This window comes from Taudactylus pleione, unplaced genomic scaffold, assembly GCF_031769625.1.
Source record: "Taudactylus pleione unplaced genomic scaffold, aTauple2 ptg001378l, whole genome shotgun sequence".
In the NCBI taxonomy this organism is placed as follows: Eukaryota; Metazoa; Chordata; class Amphibia; order Anura; family Myobatrachidae; genus Taudactylus; species Taudactylus pleione.
Genome location: NW_028285778.1, coordinates 153263 through 174256, shown reverse-complemented (window position 1 = coordinate 174256; position 20994 = coordinate 153263). Strand labels below are relative to the sequence as shown.

Below are 20994 nucleotides of genomic sequence, written 5' to 3'. Positions count from 1 at the left end.
TGGTTCGCCCCCCCCCGTGTGACATCACACAGAGGGGGCGTGGCCTGAATAGAGCCCACAAATAATGTTATATATATCAAAATGGCCCTCGGCAGAATAAGGGTCCCTCTCCTCTGCTCTAAACTGTATAAACTGCAGACTGTAAAGGGGGGTGTTTAGCCCATGGTTCCAGTGTGAGATAACACCTTATACCCTATGCTCCCACAGAATACTTGTCCTCCTGCATATTGTCCATTGTTCCCTGAAAATATCACTGGTATATCAGATGTACAGTGGCATGATGAATTACAGATGGCAGGTCTTGCATGTAAGGTGGTAGATTCCCCCAGACAAGTACCAGTATTTGCCTCACAGCCTGTATCTGCATCAGCTTCGTTGGTTTATGCAGAAGGAGAACGTCTGTATAAATCTAAGTCAGCACCAGTTGGTTTATGCAGTAGGAGCACGTCTGTAATTACCTAAGTCAGCACCAGTTGGTTTATGCAGAAGGAGCACGTCTGTAATTACCTAAGTCAGCATCAGTTGGTTTATGCAGAGGTAGCACGTCTGTAATTACCTAAGTCAGCATCAGTTGGTTTATGCAGAAGGAGCACGTCTGTAATTACCTAAGTCAGCACCAGTTGGTTTATGCAGAAGGAGCACGTCTGTAATTACCTAAGTCAGCATCAGTTGGTTTATGCAGAAGGAGCACGTCTGTAAATACCTAAGTCAGCATCAGTTGGTTTATGCAGAAGGAGCACGTCTGTAATTACCTAAGTCAGCATCAGTTGGTTTATGCAGAAGGAGCACGTCTGTAATTACCTAAGTCAGCATCAGTTGGTTTATGCAGAAGGAGCACGTCTGTAATTACCTAAGTCAGCACCAGTTGGTTTATGCAGAAGGAGCACGTCTGTAATTACCTAAGTCAGCACCAGTTGGTTTATGCAGAAGGAGCACGTCTGTAATTACCTAAGTCAGCACCAGTTGGTTTATGCAGAAGGAGCACGTCTGTAATTACCTAAGTCAGCATCAGTTGGTTTATGCAGAAGGAGCACGTCTGTAATTACCTAAGTCAGCATCAGTTGGTTTATGCAGAAGGAGCACGTCTGTAATTACCTAAGTCAGCACCAGTTGGTTCAGATTCGAGTGATGATACTGAGGAATTAAAATCAATTTATTATGAACATGATGTTGTAAAATCTGATCCTGAACAGTCTGTTGGGGAAACAAAGGATAAAACTGCTTATGAGCTTAAAAAAGAAAAAGCAGCAAAGTTACAATCTGAGGCAATGATTACTAAGGAAACCTAGAGAAGTGCAGGAAAATATAAGGACTAAGGCCCTCATTCAGAGCCGTACGCTCTGAGCAGAGCGCACGCTCTGAGCAGAGCGCACGCTCTGAATGAGGGCCGCCCTCCATAAAAATGGAGCGTCCTCCTGGACGCTCGTATAGCTGTGGGTCACCACCCACAGCCTATACGAGCGTGCAGTTTGATGGCCGCAATGGTCGTGACCATCGCGACCATCGAAACTGCGAGCCGGAGCCTGCGGTTGAGGTTTTCAACCGCAAGCTCCGGAGTGATTTTGGCTCTATCAGAGCCAAAATCACTCCCACTGACATCACTAGTGATGTCAGTGGGCCGGCTTCTGACGTGGGAACGCACCCGTCAGGGAGGCACGCCCCCGGCACGCCCACCAAAGGGGGCGTGCTGTCAATCAACATCGACAGCACGCCCCCTTTGATCAGACACAACGAGCGAAGGAAAGTCCTTCGCTCGTCGCGTCTGGCGCATGCGCACGACGGAGCTCCCTCCGTCGTGTGCATGCTCAGTGCACACCATCGACCCACTTGCGAGCGGACAGCCGCTTGCGAGTGGGTCTGAATCAGGGCCTAAGACAGTGACATTACAGCCTGTGTGTGTATATACAGAGCCAGGAGAGCAGGGAGGGAAAGATAGATTGGTTCCGCTGTGGGCCCCATGGAGACAGACAGATTTGCAGCCTTAATGCAGAATTTACCTGACCCAAAAAAGAATTTGCAGAAAAGTTGTAAATATGTTGAAACTTTATCATTATTACATGAGCCCACAGGGAAAGATTGGAAGCAGCTTATGTTAGCTATGTGGCCAGAGAACAGTGTAACATCTGAAGATATCATTACTGAGGTTATGCTTAATGCTACGCAGCTAACAGCAAAAGAACGGAAAACAGTTGTTAAATGAGTTGAGGAACAGTTGAAGCTACATAGTGTTTCCACAGCAGATTGTATGGTCTAAACTGTATCAGACTAACAGGAACTCTCTGAGGAACAGTTGAAGCTACGTAGTGTTTCCACAGCAGATTGTATGGTCTAAACTGTATCAGACTAACAGGATCTCTCTGAGGAACAGTTGAAGCTACATAGTGTTTCCACAGCAGATTGTATGGTCTAAACTGTATCAGACTAAACCGGATCTCTCTGAGGAACAGTTGAAGCTACGTAGTGTTTCCACAGCAGATTGTATGGTCTAAACTGTATCAGACTAAACCGGATCTCTCTGAGGAATAGCTGAAGCTACGTAGTGTTTCCACAGCAGATTGTATGGTCTAATTGTATCAGACTAACAGGATCTCTCTGAGGAACAGTTGAAGCTACGTAGTGTTTCCACAGCAGATTGTATGGTCTAATTGTATCAGACTAAACAGGATCTCTCTGAGGAACAGTTGAAGCTACGTAGTGTTTCCACAGCAGATTGTATGGTCTAAACTGTATCAGACTAAACAGGATCTCTCTGAGGAACAGTTGAAGCTACGTAGTGTTTCCACAGCAGATTGTATGGTCTAAACCAGGGGTCTTCAAACTTGGCCCTCCAGATGCTGTGGAACTACACATCCCAGCATGCACAGTTTTAGCATGCTGTTCTATCAAAAAGGTGGCAGTGCATGCTGGGATGTGTAGTTCCACAGCAGCTGGAGGGCCTAGTTTGAAGACCCCTGGTCTAAACTGTATCAGACTAAACAGGATCTCTCTGAGGCAGTTGCTGATTATCATAAGAGGTTAATGGACAACCTATAAGATTTTGGTGGTATTACGGATGAGAATGTACAGGTTGCGTATATGGTAAAGGGATTGTTTATGGAAGGACTTAATGAGACATTATGTGAGAGGGTAACAATTCAGTATCCAGAATGGAAAGAGCAGACTTTCAGCTTTTTGGTGACTGCTGCTAAAAGACATGAGAGAAACATTTTGCAGAGAAAGTAAAAAACAAAAGAGAAATTAATGACATTACAGATTAGGAATCTGGAAAGTACTGTGCAGGATAACCGTAATAGAAATTGTTTTTCATGTGAAGAGTTTGGTCACTTTCAAAGCTGTGTCCGATGTTACTGTTACGACAGAGCATATTACCATTCCCAATGTGTCCCCCTCCCAGATTTATGGGCAGGAATGGGGAGTTCATTCCTGGATCCAGAGCAAGTTTTCACCCTCCTCCTCTTACTAGATTTTTTTTTTTCAAATCTATTTATTTGATTTTTTTAAAAACAGAAACATACAATATATGTGGTATACCAAACATTGTGTCAGTCAGGGTTCAGCCTAGGATCGGCTATCTGTTACCTCCGTGCCAGCTTCCCCTGACTCCTTGTGGTCAGACGTCTGGTGCGAGATGCTGAGTATTCTGCCTTAGGTGCTTTTGTGGACTTCCATGGTCTGCTGTGTGTGTTGGGAATCGGAGTTCCCATCATGGGCTCCACCATGACATTTCCTCTGATGTGACAGTCCTCCTAACCAATGGTAGCACGATCTTCAGTCAGCTGATGCTGTGCTCCAATTATCTGCTACCCCTGGGTATAAATCCGCCTCCAGAACTCCTGGAAGTTGCCTGATCAACAGCTGTCACTCCTAGTGTACTAGGTGAGTTTTGTTCCAGGTCCCCTTGGTTTCCACTTCTAGTTACCAATGTTTTCCTGTGAGCAGCAGTGCGACCTACATCTCTGCCTGTATTATTGTTCAAGTGCACCCCATGGTGCAAAAGTGTGTCTGAACATCAATACCAGTCTCTCGAGTGCACCCCAAGGTGCAAAAGTGCATCTGCACATCAATACCAGTGTCTCTGTCGGGTGCACCCCATGGTGCAAAAGTGCATCTGCATGGCATTCCCTGTGTATCCTTTGTGTATTTACCCACGATGCTAAAGTGCGTCAGCACTCCTCTCCTAGTGTTTCCCTTGTGTGCTACCCCTCAGTGCAAATGTGCGTCCACACGCCATTCCCTGTGTATCCTTTGTGTGTTTACCCACGATGCTAAAGTGCGTCAGCACTCCTCTCCTAGTGTTTCCCTTGTGTGCTACCCCTCAGTGCAAATGTGCGTCCACACGCCATTCCCTGTGTATCCTTTGTGAGTTTACCTGTGGTGCTAAAGTGCATCAGCCCGGCATTTCTGTTAGTGTACCTCTCAAGTGTCAATCCCAGTGTACATCTCAAGTGCTAATTCTAAGTACCATCTTCTAGTTAACTCCTTGTGTACAGTGCCTTGGTTAGGAACTTTCCCTGGTCCATTTGATATCCACAGTCTCTATTCCCACGGAATCTTGGATACCTGGTCAAAGGACCGCGACCTGCCTGCAGGGTGCAGCTAAGCCCATATCCCACTTGGAGGGTTCACTGGTGAACACCTCCCTTCAGGTTAGACTCCGCACCATTGACCAGGTCTCCCATGTCCAAGATCTGTGGACGAGGAGTTCGGTTATCCAGGTCTCTCATCTCTGACTTCTGCCCTAAACTCAAAGCCACTAACGGCATACCTGACACATTGGTACATATATGTATACATATTTCAGAAATGCATTAAGTAAACCACTTTAATAATAAAAGCGGAACACAATAGAGGGAACAAAAGGAGAAGGGATAGAAAGGTAACAGAAAGGAGGTAATCTCAATACAAAGCAATACAATACAAATCAGTCATCTTTTGTGTCTCATCTCTAAACAGCATGATGATACAGTATCTTGTCGATGGAGTGTTTGTCTACTATACTGACTCTAAGAGACGTTTATAGGAGGTACCATTCCGTTTTTTCAAATACTTTGAAGATACAAGGCTGGGTTTCTGCTGATAATGTCTCAATATATGGTCCCCATTTATGGTAGAATTTAATAACATCTTTCTCTATTTATAAAGGTGGAATGACGATCGTGAAAAAGAATATTAAGGGGCATGTTATGAACTGTCGTGAGAGAAGGAGAAGACCTGGAGATCCATTTTTTCAATATAGCTCTTTTGGCTACTGTTACTAATATTATAAGGAAAGGTTGTATTTGTTTATTTAGTCCCTGTAATTTCCATTCTGTAAAATCTGCACATAAAAAAGCAGCCGGACATAACATAAAGGAGGTTGAAAATTTTGAATTAATAAAATGTAGTATTTTATACCAAAAATGTCTAATGTGACCACATTCCCAAAAGTTGTGATAAAATGTAGCTGAGGGATGCTTCCTCTGGGCTTGGAATATATAAGCACCATACAATGTGTTCACAAGGACTTCTTGAAGAGAAGTAGATTGTAAAACACGTAGAATGGAGTCGTAGTGTAAAAATATATCAGTGTCTTGTGTTATTGAGGGTATATTCAATGCCCATGATTTAACCAAGCCTCTGATAATTAACACAGGTCATCTGTATTAAGTCTGGGTATAGGTATCTAGTCCTATAGGTATTTTGATGTATCAAATTCAACAGGGACATCATTGGATCAGGAAAGTCTTGTCCAGACATAGCTTTCGGGAGAATTAATATAATGACGCATTTGAAAATAAGAGAAAAGATGGTGTCGAGTTAGTCCATATTTTTCTTGAATAGCCTGATATGATAAAAGAAAGCCGCCAGGGTCAAACACATCTGCAATCTTTTTAATCCTCTTAAGTTGCAATCTATAGTAAGTAGCGTTTTCTATAACAGGTGTAAACATAGGATTACCCAAAAGGGAATAAGAGGAGGTACACATGGGTTTCTCTTTAGGATTTTATCATCCACCATGTGTTATATGTGTCTCGAAAAATAATATCATCTATCTGAGCAGGTAAATGAGATTTAGGGGTGTGAAGCAAAGTACCTGGAGAATATGGATATAGGTGAGCACAATAGAATTCATAAGACGTGTAAATACTTCTTTCCCATAACCTATCTGCAATATATCGGGAAAATATAGAGTGGGAGAACTGTGAGAGATCAGGCGTCCCCAGACCCCCGATACTGCGTGTCTTCTGCAATATATCGGGAAAATATAGAGTGGGAGAATTGTGAGAGATCAGGCGTCCCCAGACCCCCATTACTGCGTGTCTTCTGCAATATATCGGGAAAATATAGAGTGGGAGAACTGTGAGAGATCAGGCGTTCCCAGACCCCCATTACTGCGTGTCTTCTGCAATATATCGGGAAAATATAGAGTGGGAGAATTGTGAAAGATCAGGCGTTCCCAGACCCCCATTACTGCGTGTCTTCTGCAATATATCGGGAAAATATAGAGTGGGAGAATTGTGAGAGATCAGGGATCCCCAGACCCCCAATACTGCGTGTCTTCTGCAAATTACAGCGAGAGGTTCTTCATTTACCATTTTTCCATATAAGTTTCTGAAAAGACTTTGACAATAGCTTAACATCCTTCTGCCGAATCTTTAAGGGAAGCATCTGCACAACATAGGACAGTTTAGGGAATACAATTGATTTTATAAGCGCAACTCTTCCCATTAATGAAAGTGGTAGTAATTGGCATTTTTATAGCATTGCAGTAATACAAGTAATCACTGGTGTAAAATTAATGTTATAGAGAGTAGATAATAGGGAAGTAATTTGTATTCCTAAATATTTAAATTTGGTAGTCACCACTTTAATGTCTTGGAAAGATTCCCCTAATAAAATTGTATTCCTTGCTGTTCCCAACGGCAAAAGTTCAGATTTATTGATATTAATTTTGTACCCAAAAAATTTTCCAAATTCTGAAATGATATCAAAAACTATAGGAAGGGAATAATTTGGATGGGATAAAAATAAAAGCATATTATCTGCAAATAAAGCTACGCGAAGATCTACTACATTTGTTAATGCCTTGAAAGTCTGGGGAATTTCTGATAGCTATAGCTAAGGGTTCTAAAGACCTCTTGCTAGATTTTATAGAGCAGGTTTTTGCCCCCCTCCTAATGCTGGGTTTTACACTCCTTGGTTTAAGCCACACGGCCTTTTGTTCATAAGGGAGGGGTCAATTCTTTAGCTCACCCATAGGATGAGGCATGCACCCATATGTTTGCATTGCAGGTGCCTGAACCTACAATACAAATACAAGTAGGTAATGATATTTACCCTTTCTTACTAGATATAGGTGCTGAGTGTAGTGTCTTAAAGGACAAAGGGACTATTGAAAAAAACATCACAGAGAGTTCAAGTAGTAGGAATTACTGGTGAAATGATGACTCTCCCAGTTTCTACAAGACGACATTACACTAAGACGGATTTCTACAACAGATGCAATTATTCTTTCAGCAAAATCTCCATCAAATTTGTTAAGGAGAGATTTGCTGTGTAAACTGCAATGTACAATTTACTGTACTCTGGATGGAGTCATTTTCCAGGAAATTACACAGAGGATGTGCAGGCGTACTTGGATATGGCACACATTCCTACACCTATATAGCCGGTGATTCTTACTCCAGAGACTGAACAATTATTAGGAGAAGTTCCAGAAAACTCAGATTCACAGGATGTTGGGTTGATGAATGATGCCACCGCCTGTACCTCAGTACCCATTAAAACCAGAAGCAGAGGTGGGTATAGAACCAGTTATCCAATCTCTCCTAACAAAAGGAATATTGGTGAAATGGTGAGTCCAGCTAATACTCCAGTATATCCAATTCCAAAGAAAAAAACAAGTACGGCTACAGGTAAAGATATGGGTTGGCGCTTAGTGCAGGATTTAAGAGCTTTAAACAAAGTGGTAAAGTCACATTTTCCAGTAGTTCCGAATCCTGCAACCATTCTGATGTAGATACCTGAGGATACAACTCATTTTTCAGTTATAGATTTGTGCAGTGCTTTCTTTTCAGTACCAATATATCCAGAATCACAGTATCTATTTACCCTTACTATTAAAGGTATTCAATACACCTGGACTAGGCTTAGTCAAGGGTTTGTGGATTCACCAAGTATTTTCTCCCAGTACTTGCAAAATAACTTACAATCTTTTGTTCCAACAGGTGGTTCCGTTCTTAATCAATATGTGGATGATCTGCTATTGTGTTCCAAGTCTTTTGAGGCGTCGCTAGAAGATACTAAACAATTGTTGTGTTTTCTTTAAGAAGCAGGTCACAAGGTTTCAAGAGAGAAGATTCAGCTCTGTTCTGAAAAGGTTAAATACCTAGGTCATTGCTTGGCACCAGGCCAGACACCTAGATCCACAAATGATTGGTATAATTGATAACCATCCTTTGCCTAAGACACAAAAGGAGGTGCGTGCATTTCTAGGAATGACTCAATGTTGCAGACAATGGATACCAGGGTTCTCTTCAGTAGCATTACCTTTGCAGAAATTAATTTCTCATAATCAACCTCAACTTGTACAACATACACCTGAGACAACTGAATCATTTAAGAAAATTAAGGAACTTCTGGCTGCATCCCCAGCACTGGGTCTCCCACATTACAAATTGCCCTTTCAACTTTTTTGTACAGATGACAAGAACTCGGACATAGGCGTGTTAGCTCAAATTCATGGGGACATGCATAGACCAATTGGTTATTTCAGTCCACAGCTCCACGCAGTTGCAAGAGCTCTGCCTACTTGTCTCAAAGCAGCTGCGGCTTTACTCGTAGATAAGACTCAAGACATTGTGCTCCAGCATGAATCGCATTTAGATGTTCCACATGCTGTAGCTCAGTTACTAAACAACTCTCAGACCAGACATGTTGGCAGCCAGATTTTCATGTTGGGAGATTGATCTTTTAACACCTACTAATGTACATATCCACAAGTGTACCACCCTCATTCCTGCTACATTGTTACCCATCTTTTCCTCAAAGCGGGGAGAGGAGAGATTTGAGGAAAAGGGGTTGATGAGCATGATTGCATGAAATACATGAGACAAAACTTTTCTGTAAGACCAGACATTTCTGAAGTTCCATTAGAAAATCCTGAATTGTTTTTGTCACTGATGGCAGCTGTCACAGACAAACACATGACGGCTCTTTGGTGACAGGGTATGCAGTGACTACACAGGATGAGATAGTGGAAGATAACCCATTGGGTCTACCACATTCAGCCAAGGTGGCAGAATTTACAGCCTTAATAAGAGCATGTAAGCTAGCTGAAGGTAAAAGAGTTACCATCTATACTGACTCCAGATATGGGTTTGGGGTTGTTCAGGATTTTGGTCAATTTGGAGGCATAGGCGTTATCTCACAGCTTCAGGAACCCCAATTTCACATGCACATACAGTCAAAGAGCTGATTGAAGCAATACAACTATCAAAAGAAGTCGCAGTGATGAAGTGTCAGGCACATACTAAACAGAATGACACCATTTCCATGGGAAATAGATTAGCTGACACAGAAGCAAGAGAAGCAGTTAGTGAGGAGCCAGTGGTAAGCACTAAATTGATGTTTAAGGAAATTAAATTTCATCTATTAAAACAATGTCAGGAAAACACTTCTCACAATGAGGTTAATACTTGAAATCTAAGAAATTGTAACAAAGGGAAGATGGTGTTTGGGTGGATGCAGAAGGAAGACCAGTGGCACCAAAGGCGTTACTACCAGCCCTTGCAGAAGGTGCTCATGGACTAGTACATTTAGGAGCAGATAATATGAATCGCATTGTGCAATCTTATTGGTGTGCTCCAGGTTTCATGTCAGTGGCTAGAGCCAAACGTCAAGGTTGTGTAATTTGCCTGAAAAACAATGTGGGGAAAACTGTGCCTACAAAGGTAAATCATCTACCAAATTCCACAGGTCCTTTCCAGAGATTGCAAATTGATTATATTCAGTTACCAGAGTCCAGAGGGTTCAAGTATGTTTTGGTTTGTGTTTGTATGTTCAGCGGGTGGATTGAAGGATGGTCTATGGCCACCGATACTGCGCAAATTGCAGCTAAGAAAATTTAGCAAGAATTTGTATGTAAATATGGTTTACCTCGTGTTATTGAATGTGACAGGGGAACTCATTTTCCAGGAAAAGTGTTTCAGAAAATGTGTGAAATGATGGGAATAGAATCAAAATTGTATACTCCGTATTATCCAAAGCGTCAGCCAAAGTTGAGAGACAGAACGGGGTTATTAAAAATAGGCTAGCCAAACTTACAAGAGACAGGAATGGCGTGGCCCGAAGCCCTACCTTTGGTGCTTCATAGCATACGAGCCACACCTAATCTCTCGCCTTATGAGTTACTTTTTGGACTGCAACCATGATACGTTAAAATTGACTTAAAAATGCAACATGATGACTGTTCAATATGTCATACAATTGTCTAAACAGTTGCAAGATCTGAGAAAAGCTCAACAAGATGTTCAACCAGCATCTGCAATTGGTCCAGCACATGAGATACAGCCTGGAGACTATGTTATGATAAGAATTTTTTTTATGTTCTGGTTCCCTTACAGATAGATGGGATGGTCCTTGGCAAGTACTGCTGACAACAGACACAGGTGTAACGATGCTGAGGACACCTGGATTCACGGCTCTCAATGCAAAAAGGTCAGAGATCCAAGCTTAAAGGGACCAAAAGACTCAGACTCAAGTGCTGAAATAGAGACCGAATTATATCTGAAAGAACTCTTCAAGCAAGATGGAAGTGATTGCTTGCCACAGACTGCAGGCCTAGACTGATGCAAAACAGAACTCTTAACATTGTTGTCTGCGTGTTGGGTTTTTTTTCCTAGTTATTTCAGTAGTGGGACTGATTTTTGCTGGAGAGTGAGCGAGGGTTCATGGTCTCGTAACTATACATCCAATAGTGTGGATGGGGTTTATTTTAATAAGTCATTTCCTTCCTCTTTTCTAAGCAGGAAAACAAGAGAGCTAAATGACCATTTGTCAGAAGACTGATTTACCATCCATTGAAAAGTGTATTTGTGACGAATATATATTGTATATTGTGGTGTATGGACAATATTGGTTATTATTCAGAGGACTATCCCATTCAACAATATCATGCATTGTTGGGTAAAGTATTAAATGTTACTAACTGTTGGATGTGCACCAGAACTCCATTATTAAGTGGAGATATGCCACTGACACCGGAACCAGCTTTTCACACTGACATTAATAAGACACATACATTAGAGACTTGTGAGGACTGTTTTGCTAAAAGGTCTATTCAGAAGGTTACTGATACTTATAATCTGACATATCCTCCAGTGATTACATTAGCTGCACATGTAAGTGAATATATTCCTTTTTGTTTTAATAAAACAATTTATGAAATGCAACAAGTTACACCTCATATTTGGACAACTGCAGGATTGTATACTATTCCTAGGCCCGAACACCCCATACAGATAGGAAAGGCTGAGACAGGTTACTGCAATAGGATCATTACTATGCACAAGCTCTATGCTCCTCAATGTGACAAATTCTGTAAGGTCTTCTGAAACCGGATTGTGTAACATGCACCACCGATTTTTATAATGAATCATTTGATTATACATTTCCTGTGAGGAAACCCAGGAATAGAGGATAATGAAACAGAGAAAGGCAGTAAGGTAGAAGGTCAGGTAAATGGTGAGGAAGATACTAGGACAGAGAGTGGGCCAGAACAGGAGATATGTCACACGTCACCTGGGAATGATAGTTGCTACTATGGTATTAGGATTTGATGTTCCTGTCCTTTTGCCAAATGATCTCGATTACATATGTGGAAAATATGCTTACAAACTGTCAAAGTGAAATAATTGGTTGTGATCGTTTGCAGATTGTTATCTGCCGATCACATCGTCGATGGTTCTATGAAGAGCAAATTGGACGAAACTCTGCGACTGTGCAATCCAGTGCGCAGAATTGCGTTACCCACACAACCTCACTGACGCACATTTTTACTATAGATGCATACACATAGACGATCTCATAGACGCTGTTATGCGAACGTACATTTGCACCTTAGCTATTGTTAGCATAATCATGTACAGCGCAATCTTGCGCTGTACACTTCCCCTACACATTGTGCACCTTTTTGCACTGTAAGACGCACAATGCATACTCTCATATAAATGTGATATAAAAACACATTGATAGGTGCCTATATACCCATTTAAGTACACGTGGACGTGCGTGAGCTTACTGAAGTATATACACATTGATGGCCTTCTACATAGTTTTAAACACAGATGCACATTAGCGACCACAATCATATACACATATTTACACTTATAAAAGGTTCCTGCACAATATGGTTCATGTTAAAGATGTTATAATACGAAATGCATGCATTTGATATCTAAGGTATAAAACAATGTAAGCATATCATGTTTAGTATCCAACTGATGCTCTATTTCTTTACAGGCTTCCGGTTCTGACAACGAGGAAGCCGCATCGTGTGTTCCCGAAATATGGATCGTAGAGATTATGGTTATATTTGGAAATGTTGTATGCAATAAACTGGCTAGTTTAGATTAGTTATGCAGCGGGAAGACTACACAAACAGCTCCAAGACCAAGCCCCTAATGACATCATATGAACTGTCCAATGAGAAGATCAAGCTGGAACAAGAGCCAATGAAGTGTTTGTCTGTCCCCATTGTGTTGATACATCCTGTAGGAGTATATATGTTTGCGCAATGGACTAGGGGCCTGATTCAGAGCCGTTCGCTATTTGTGGTCGTTCGTTCAAAAACAAGGGGTGGCTATTCAAATGATCCGTTCGCAAATTGCAGTCTGTTCCTACCTCTAAGTCTGAACGAGCGAGCAAAACATACGCTAGTTTTTTTGATAAAAACGCCCCCTGGCCGCACGCACCATACGTCATGTCCGCTATTTATTAGATTAATCGAGTACATCGTACAGCGTATGAACTGCTCGCTATTCTTGTGGTTGGTGTTTTCAACCGCTATTTTGCGAGCAGTTCTGAGTTAAAAAAAACCAAGTGACGTGGTCAATGACGCTGCTGTATTAATTATGCACTCCCTTAAAACGCCCGTTTTGACCTTTAAGCACGCCTGCGTTCGGATCTCCACTCCCCGTTTTCAAGCACCTTCCCCTGTTACCACCCACATACGCCTCATTCTGTCACTCAAAATAGCAGGCCCTCGCTATATTGCGTACCAACGATTTTCGGCCGCACTGACTGGTTCGCGCATGCGTACTAAAAACCGTACGCATGCGCAGATGTGCGAACATCGCTCGCAACGAGCGTACTGCCGCTAGCGAGTGGCTCTGAATGAGGGCCTAGGTCAGTAGTCGTTACCTGTTTGATGACCACAGACGTCTGGATTGATCGGCTGGGACCTGGTACCAGGGCACAAGCGCATGTATTTGGCTGTAACCTTGTATTATAATTCTATTTACGCTCATTGTCTAGATCAAAGCGTGTATTATTTATTTTGTTGAATATAACTTTTTGTGCTTTGGAACCACTATTGGGCTGGTCTACAATTATTATTGTGTGCAACGCTATACAGCGACTTTAAGGATATAGGAATTAATAGGAATCCATAAAATAGTTACCAATCAATTCAGAAGGTATTTGATATTTAAGTCGAGTGATACCACAATTTTATGCCATAACTTATGATTTGCAAAAAGTTCTTTTGCAGGGTACCAATATTGGACGTTCTGAAAGAGACATTGTTCCGGTGAATAAAAAGTACATCCCTCTGATACATTCCTCTGTTAAATATCAAATTGGTACTTTGCTAACTTTCTTACATCTGGTAATTGGGGATATTTGGAAAATCAACAAGAGATTATTGATCTGGCTGAGTTTATGGACAATGTGACTGAACTTTATGATGAGACTTTCAGATAAGTCGGACTTGAGTTAAAAGCATTTCGAAATGAACTATTGCAACACCGCCTAGTGCTAGACTATCTAACTGCACAAGCTGGAGGATAATGTCTTACTCTAGAAACAAATCTGGGAGTTCATTGTTGCAATTATCTGACCAATGACACTACTGATCCGGAAGCTGTAATTACTAATTACATGAATGAGGCTCATGATATGAAAGAAAAATTTCGCCATATACATTATGATTTTCGGAAAACAATTGATGGTGATCATGGTTAGTTCCTAGAAAATGGGTTTCAGGATTTGGAAAATGGTTTACCGATTTGTTTCATGCTATGACAAAGTTTATTCTTGCTATTATGATCTTGGTCCTTCTCATCTATGCAGTCTACCGATGTGGCCTATGCTGTATTCAAGGGCTAAACAGAGAAGCAGCTACAGGACGAGGGAAACAGGAACACATTACAATAAAGAGACACGTGGGATATGGAGGAGCTTTATGTTCCAGTGTAATCTATAAATATGACACATGTACAATACAGAGACACGTGGGATAGATATGGAGGAGCTTTATGTTCCAGTGTAATCTATAAATATGACACATGTACAATACAGAGACACGTGGGATAGATATGGAGGAGCTTTATGTTCCAGTGTAATCTATAAATATGACACATGTACAATAAAGAGACACCTGGGATAGATATGGAGGAGCTTTATGTTCCAGTGTAATCTATAAATATGACACATATACAATAAAGAGACACCTGGGATAGATATGGAGGAGCTTTATGTTCCAGTGTAATCTATAAATATGACACATGTACAATACAGAGACACGTGGGATAGATATGGAGGAGCTTTATGTTCCAGTGTAATCTATAAATATGACACATGTACAATACAGAGACACCTGGGATAGATATAGAGGAGCTTTATGTTCCAGTGTAATCTATACATATGTCACATGTACAATACAGAGACAAATGGGATAGATATAGAGGAGCTTTATGTTCCAGTATAATCTATAAATATGACACATGTACAATAGACACCTGGGATAGATATGGAGGAGCTTTATGTTCCAGTGTAATCTATAAATATCACATATGTACAATACAGAAACACCTGGGATAGATATGGAGGAGCTTTATGTTCCAGTGTAATCTATAAATATGACACATGTACAATAAAGAGACACCTGGGATAGATATGGAGGAGCTTTATGTTCCAGTGTAATCTATACATATGTCACATGTACAATAAAGAGACACCTGGGATATGGAGGAGCTTTATGTTCCAGTGTAATCTATACATATGTCACATGTACAATACAGAGACAAATGGGATAGATATAGAGGAGCTTTATGTTCCAGTATAATCTATAAATATGACACATGTACAATAAAGAGACACCTGGGATAGATATGGAGGAGCTTTATGTTCCAGTGTAATCTATAAATATCACATATGTACAATACAGAGACACCTGGGATAGATATGGAGGAGCTTTATGTTCCAGTGTAATCTATAAATATGACACATGTACAATAAAGAGACACCTGGGATAGATATGGAGGAGCTTTATGTTCCAGTGTAATCTATATATATGTCACATGTACAATACAGAGACACCTGGGATGGATATGGAGGAGCTTTATGTTCCAGTGTAATCTATAAATATGACACATGTACAATAAAGAGACACCTGGGATAGATATGGAGGAGCTTTATGTTCCAGTGTAATCTATACATATGTCACATGTACAATAAAGAGACACCTGGGATAGATATGGAGGAGCTTTATGTTCCAGTGTAATCTATAAATATGAGACATGTACAATAAAAGAGACACCTGGGATAGATATGGAGGAGCTTTATGTTCCAGTGTAATCTATACATATGTCACATGTACAATACAGAGACAAATGGGATAGATATGGAGGAGCTTTATGTTCCAATATAATCTATAAATATGACACATGTACAATAAAGAGACACCTGGGATAGATATGGAGGAGCTTTATGTTCCAGTGTAATCTATAAATATGATACATGTACAATAAAGAGACACCTGGGATAGATATGGAGGAGCTTTATGTTCCAGTGTAATCTATAAATATGACATATGTACAATACAAAGACACCTGGGATAGATATGGAGGAGCTTTATGTTCCAGTGTAATCTATAAATATGACACATGTATAATAAAGAGACACCTGGGATAGATATGGAGGAGCTTTATGTTCCAGTGTAATCTATAAATATGACACATGTACAATAAAGAGACACCTGGGATAGATATGGAGGAGCTTTATGTTCCAGTGTAATCTATAAATATGACACATGTACAATAAAGAGACACCTGGGATATGGAGGAGCTTTATGTTCCAGTGTAATCTATAAATATGTCACATGTACAATACAGAGACACCTGGGATAGATATAGAGGAGCTTTATGTTCCAGTGTAATCTATAAATATGTCACATGTACAATAAAGAGACACCTGGGATAGATATGGAGGAGCTTTATGTTCCAGTGTAATCTATAAATATCACACATGTACAATAAAGAGACACCTGGGATAGATATGGAGGAGCTTTATGTTCCAGTGTAATCTATAAATATGACACATGTACAATAAAGAGACACCTGGGATATGGAGGAGCTTTATGTTCCAGTGTAATCTATAAATATGTCACATGTACAATACAGAGACAAATGGGATAGATATAGAGGAGCTTTATGTTCCAGTATAATCTATAAATATAACACATGTACAATAAAGAGACACCTGGGATAGATATGGAGGAGCTTTATGTTCCAGTGTAATCTATAAATATCACATATGTACAATACAGAGACACCTGGGATAGATATGGAGGAGCTTTATGTTCCAGTGTAATCTATAAATATGACACATGTACAATAAAGAGACACCTGGGATAGATATGGAGGAGCTTTATGTTCCAGTGTAATCTATATATATGTCACATGTACAATACAGAGACACCTGGGATGGATATGGAGGAGCTTTATGTTCCAGTGTAATCTATAAATATGACACATGTACAATAAAGAGACACCTGGGATAGATATGGAGGAGCTTTATGTTCCAGTGTAATCTATACATATGTCACATGTACAATAAAGAGACACCTGGGATAGATATGGAGGAGCTTTATGTTCCAGTGTAATCTATAAATATGAGACATGTACAATAAAAGAGACACCTGGGATAGATATGGAGGAGCTTTATGTTCCAGTGTAATCTATACATATGTCACATGTACAATACAGAGACAAATGGGATAGATATGGAGGAGCTTTATGTTCCAATATAATCTATAAATATGACACATGTACAATAAAGAGACACCTGGGATAGATATGGAGGAGCTTTATGTTCCAGTGTAATCTATAAATATGATACATGTACAATAAAGAGACACCTGGGATAGATATGGAGGAGCTTTATGTTCCAGTGTAATCTATAAATATGACATATGTACAATACAGAGACACCTGGGATAGATATGGAGGAGCTTTATGTTCCAGTGTAATCTATAAATATGACACATGTATAATAAAGAGACACCTGGGATAGATATGGAGGAGCTTTATGTTCCAGTGTAATCTATAAATATGACACATGTACAATAAAGAGACACCTGGGATAGATATGGAGGAGCTTTATGTTCCAGTGTAATCTATAAATATGACACATGTACAATAAAGAGACACCTGGGATATGGAGGAGCTTTATGTTCCAGTGTAATCTATAAATATGTCACATGTACAATACAGAGACACCTGGGATAGATATAGAGGAGCTTTATGTTCCAGTGTAATCTATAAATATGTCACATGTACAATAAAGAGACACCTGGGATAGATATGGAGGAGCTTTATGTTCCAGTGTAATCTATAAATATGACACATGTACAATAAAGAGACACCTGGGATATGGAGGAGCTTTATGTTCCAGTGTAATCTATAAATATGTCACATGTACAATACAGAGACACCTGGGATAGATATAGAGGAGCTTTATGTTCCAGTGTAATCTATAAATATCACACATATAAAATATATATATTCAAAGGGTAAAAATTGTGAGTTAGATTCAATAAGAAATACAGTATATTTCACATAACTCAATATATACAGATATATTTCATATACGTACATATATTTACAAGTTACAAATATCCATATACTGATATATCATACAGAGCACATATATACATTAGTCAGTATTAGAACCACCCGTCAGCCATGATGCTGCAGCAGGACTCAGCTATCATGGTCACTGTAAGCACGATATTACATAACTTGTTTTTCTCAATGTAGAGAGTATAAAGAATACAATAAGATCTTTCCTATTACGCACAGTCTGAGCTATTTACCAAATATAGATGCAGCCCACAGAGCAAGGATGTTAGCAGGACACGTAGCCTCCTCCATTGTATTCCAAGGACGGGACGGAGGATTCTAATAATACTAATAAGAATAAACTATGTCTCCATATTATAAATGTGTTATCAGATTATGCCAGAAGTCATCCAGTGCTTGCATGCCATAGAGGTAACAATCATGTTAGAGGGCGTGATAATGTGTAATGGTTCTGTAACTGACATGACCAGTGTATAAAAGGTCTGTGATTTGTTCTCCTCCTTGTTACTTGTGCACTAACCCTGAGAGATGCATTTATACTCTCAGTAAGATTATTTAATTCATTAATAAAGTAGTATATCTGTGCCGGATGAATTACTTGGTGAAGCAGCACCTGGGAGAATTCATTCCTGAATCTAAAGGATTTTTAAACAGAAGTAACAAACCATCACCAATGTGGGTGCCAATATATATATAAACACCAAAGACTATAATATATAAGTGTATGATTCATGAATTAATAATGGTTTTAATGAGCACGAAATAAAAATATAATATGCAATAAAAATTGATAAACACTAAATATCTAACAGATATCACTACAGAAAGCAACTGCGAGACAAACCAATGTCACTGTCACCCTGACACTGTACCACCTTGTACAATACGTGTTACTAAACCAGAGTGTTACAAGGTCAAATTCAGTAAGAAAATTGTTTGTGCAATCGCACAATCTCACCTTGTACAGAAATGGAGATAAGCTTCTGCTCACTGACTAACGTAAGCATGCAGCTGCCCATGTAAGACAATGAATAGTCCCCCTAGTGCTGCTACCTAGGTCTGTATGTCACCCAGCATTGGTAGATGATGATTCACAAAGCAGAGGTAGAATGATGAGCTGTAACACTATAACCACACACTAGTGCTGCGTCCTAGGTCTGTATGTCACTCAGCAGTGGTAGAATGATGATCTGCAACCACACACTAGTGCTGTGTCCTAGGTCTGTATGTCACCCAGCAGTGGTAGAATGATGAGCTGTAACACTATAACCACACACTAGTGCTGCAACCTAGGTCTGTATGTCACTCAGCAGTGGTAGAATGATGAGCTGTAACACTATAACCACACACTAGTGCTGTGTCCTAGGTCTGTATGTCACCCAGTAGTGGTAGAATGATGAGCTGTAACACTATAACCACACACTAGTGCTGTGTCCTAGGTCTGTATGTCACCCAGCAGTGGTAGAATGATGAGCTGTAACACTATAACCACACACTAGTGCTGCGACCTAGGTCTGTATGTCACTCAGCAGTGGTAGAATGATGAGCTGTAACACTATAACCACACACTAGTGCTGTGTCCTAGGTCTGTATGTCACCCAGTAGTGGTAGAATGATGAGCTGTAACACTATAACCACACACTAGTGCTGTGTCCTAGGTCTGTATGTCACCCAGCAGTGGTAGAATGATGAGCTGTAACACTATAACCACACACTAGTGCTGCGACCTAGGTCTGTATGTCACTCAGCAGTGGTAGAATGATGAGCTGTAACACTATAACCACACACTAGTGCTGTGACCTAGGTCTGTATGTCACCCAGCAGTGGTAGAATGAGCTGTAACACTATAACCACACACTAGTGCTGTGTCCTAGGTCTGTATGTCACCCAGTAGTGGTAGAATGATGAGCTGTAACACTATAACCACACACTAGTGCTGCGACTTAGGTCTGTATGTCACTCAGCAGTGGTAGAATGATGAGCTGTAACACTATAACCACACACTAGTGCTGCGACCTAGGTCTGTATGTCACTCAGCAGTGGTAGGATGATGAGCTGTAACACTATAATCACACACTAGTGCTGTGTCCTAGGTCTGTATGTCACTCAGCAGTGGTAGAATGATGAGCTGTAACACTATAACCACACACTAGTGCTGTGTCCTAGGTCTGTATGTCACCCAGCAGTGGTAGAATGAGCTGTAACACTATAACCACACACTAGTGCTGCGTCCTAGGTCTGTATGTCACTCAGCAGTGGTAGAATGATGATCTGCAACCACACACTAGTGCTGTGTCCTAGGTCTGTATGTCACCCACCAGTGGTAGAATGATGAGCTGTAACACTATAACCACACACTAGTGCTGCGACCTAGGTCTGTATGTCACTCAGCAGTGGTAGAATGATGAGCTGTAACACTATAACCACACACTAGTGCTGTGTCCTAGGTCTGTATGTCACCCAGTAGTGGTAGAATGATGAGCTGTAACACTATAACCACACACTAGTGCTGTGTCCTAGGTCTGTATGTCACCCAGCAGTGGTAGAATGATGAGCTGTAACACTATAACCACACACTAGTGCTGCGACCTAGGTCTGTATGTCACTCAGCAGTGGTAGAATGATGAGCTGTAACACTATAACCACACACTAGTGCTGTGTCCTAGGTCTGTATGTCACCCAGTAGTGGTAGAATGATGAGCTGTAACACTATAACCACACACTAGTGCTGTGTCCTAGGTCTGTATGTCACCCAGCAGTGGTAGAATGATGAGCTGTAACACTATAACCACACACTAGTGCTGTGACCTAGGTCTGTATGTCACCCAGCAGTGGTAGAATGAGCTGTAACACTGTAACCACACACTAGTGC

The 20994-nt window shown here is 40.6% G+C and overlaps 1 protein-coding gene across 1 annotated transcript in view; it reads left to right on the top strand.

Moving 5' to 3' along the window:
* The window catches only part of LOC148442965 (uncharacterized), a 142875-nt gene that overhangs the window by 89124 nt on the left and 32757 nt on the right, over nucleotides 1-20994 (top strand). The window contains 3 exon segments of the mRNA XM_088463460.1: nucleotides 9169-9320; nucleotides 11662-11717; nucleotides 12502-12585. Of these exon segments, the coding sequence (XP_088319586.1) occupies nucleotides 9169-9320; nucleotides 11662-11717; nucleotides 12502-12585 (292 nt within the window).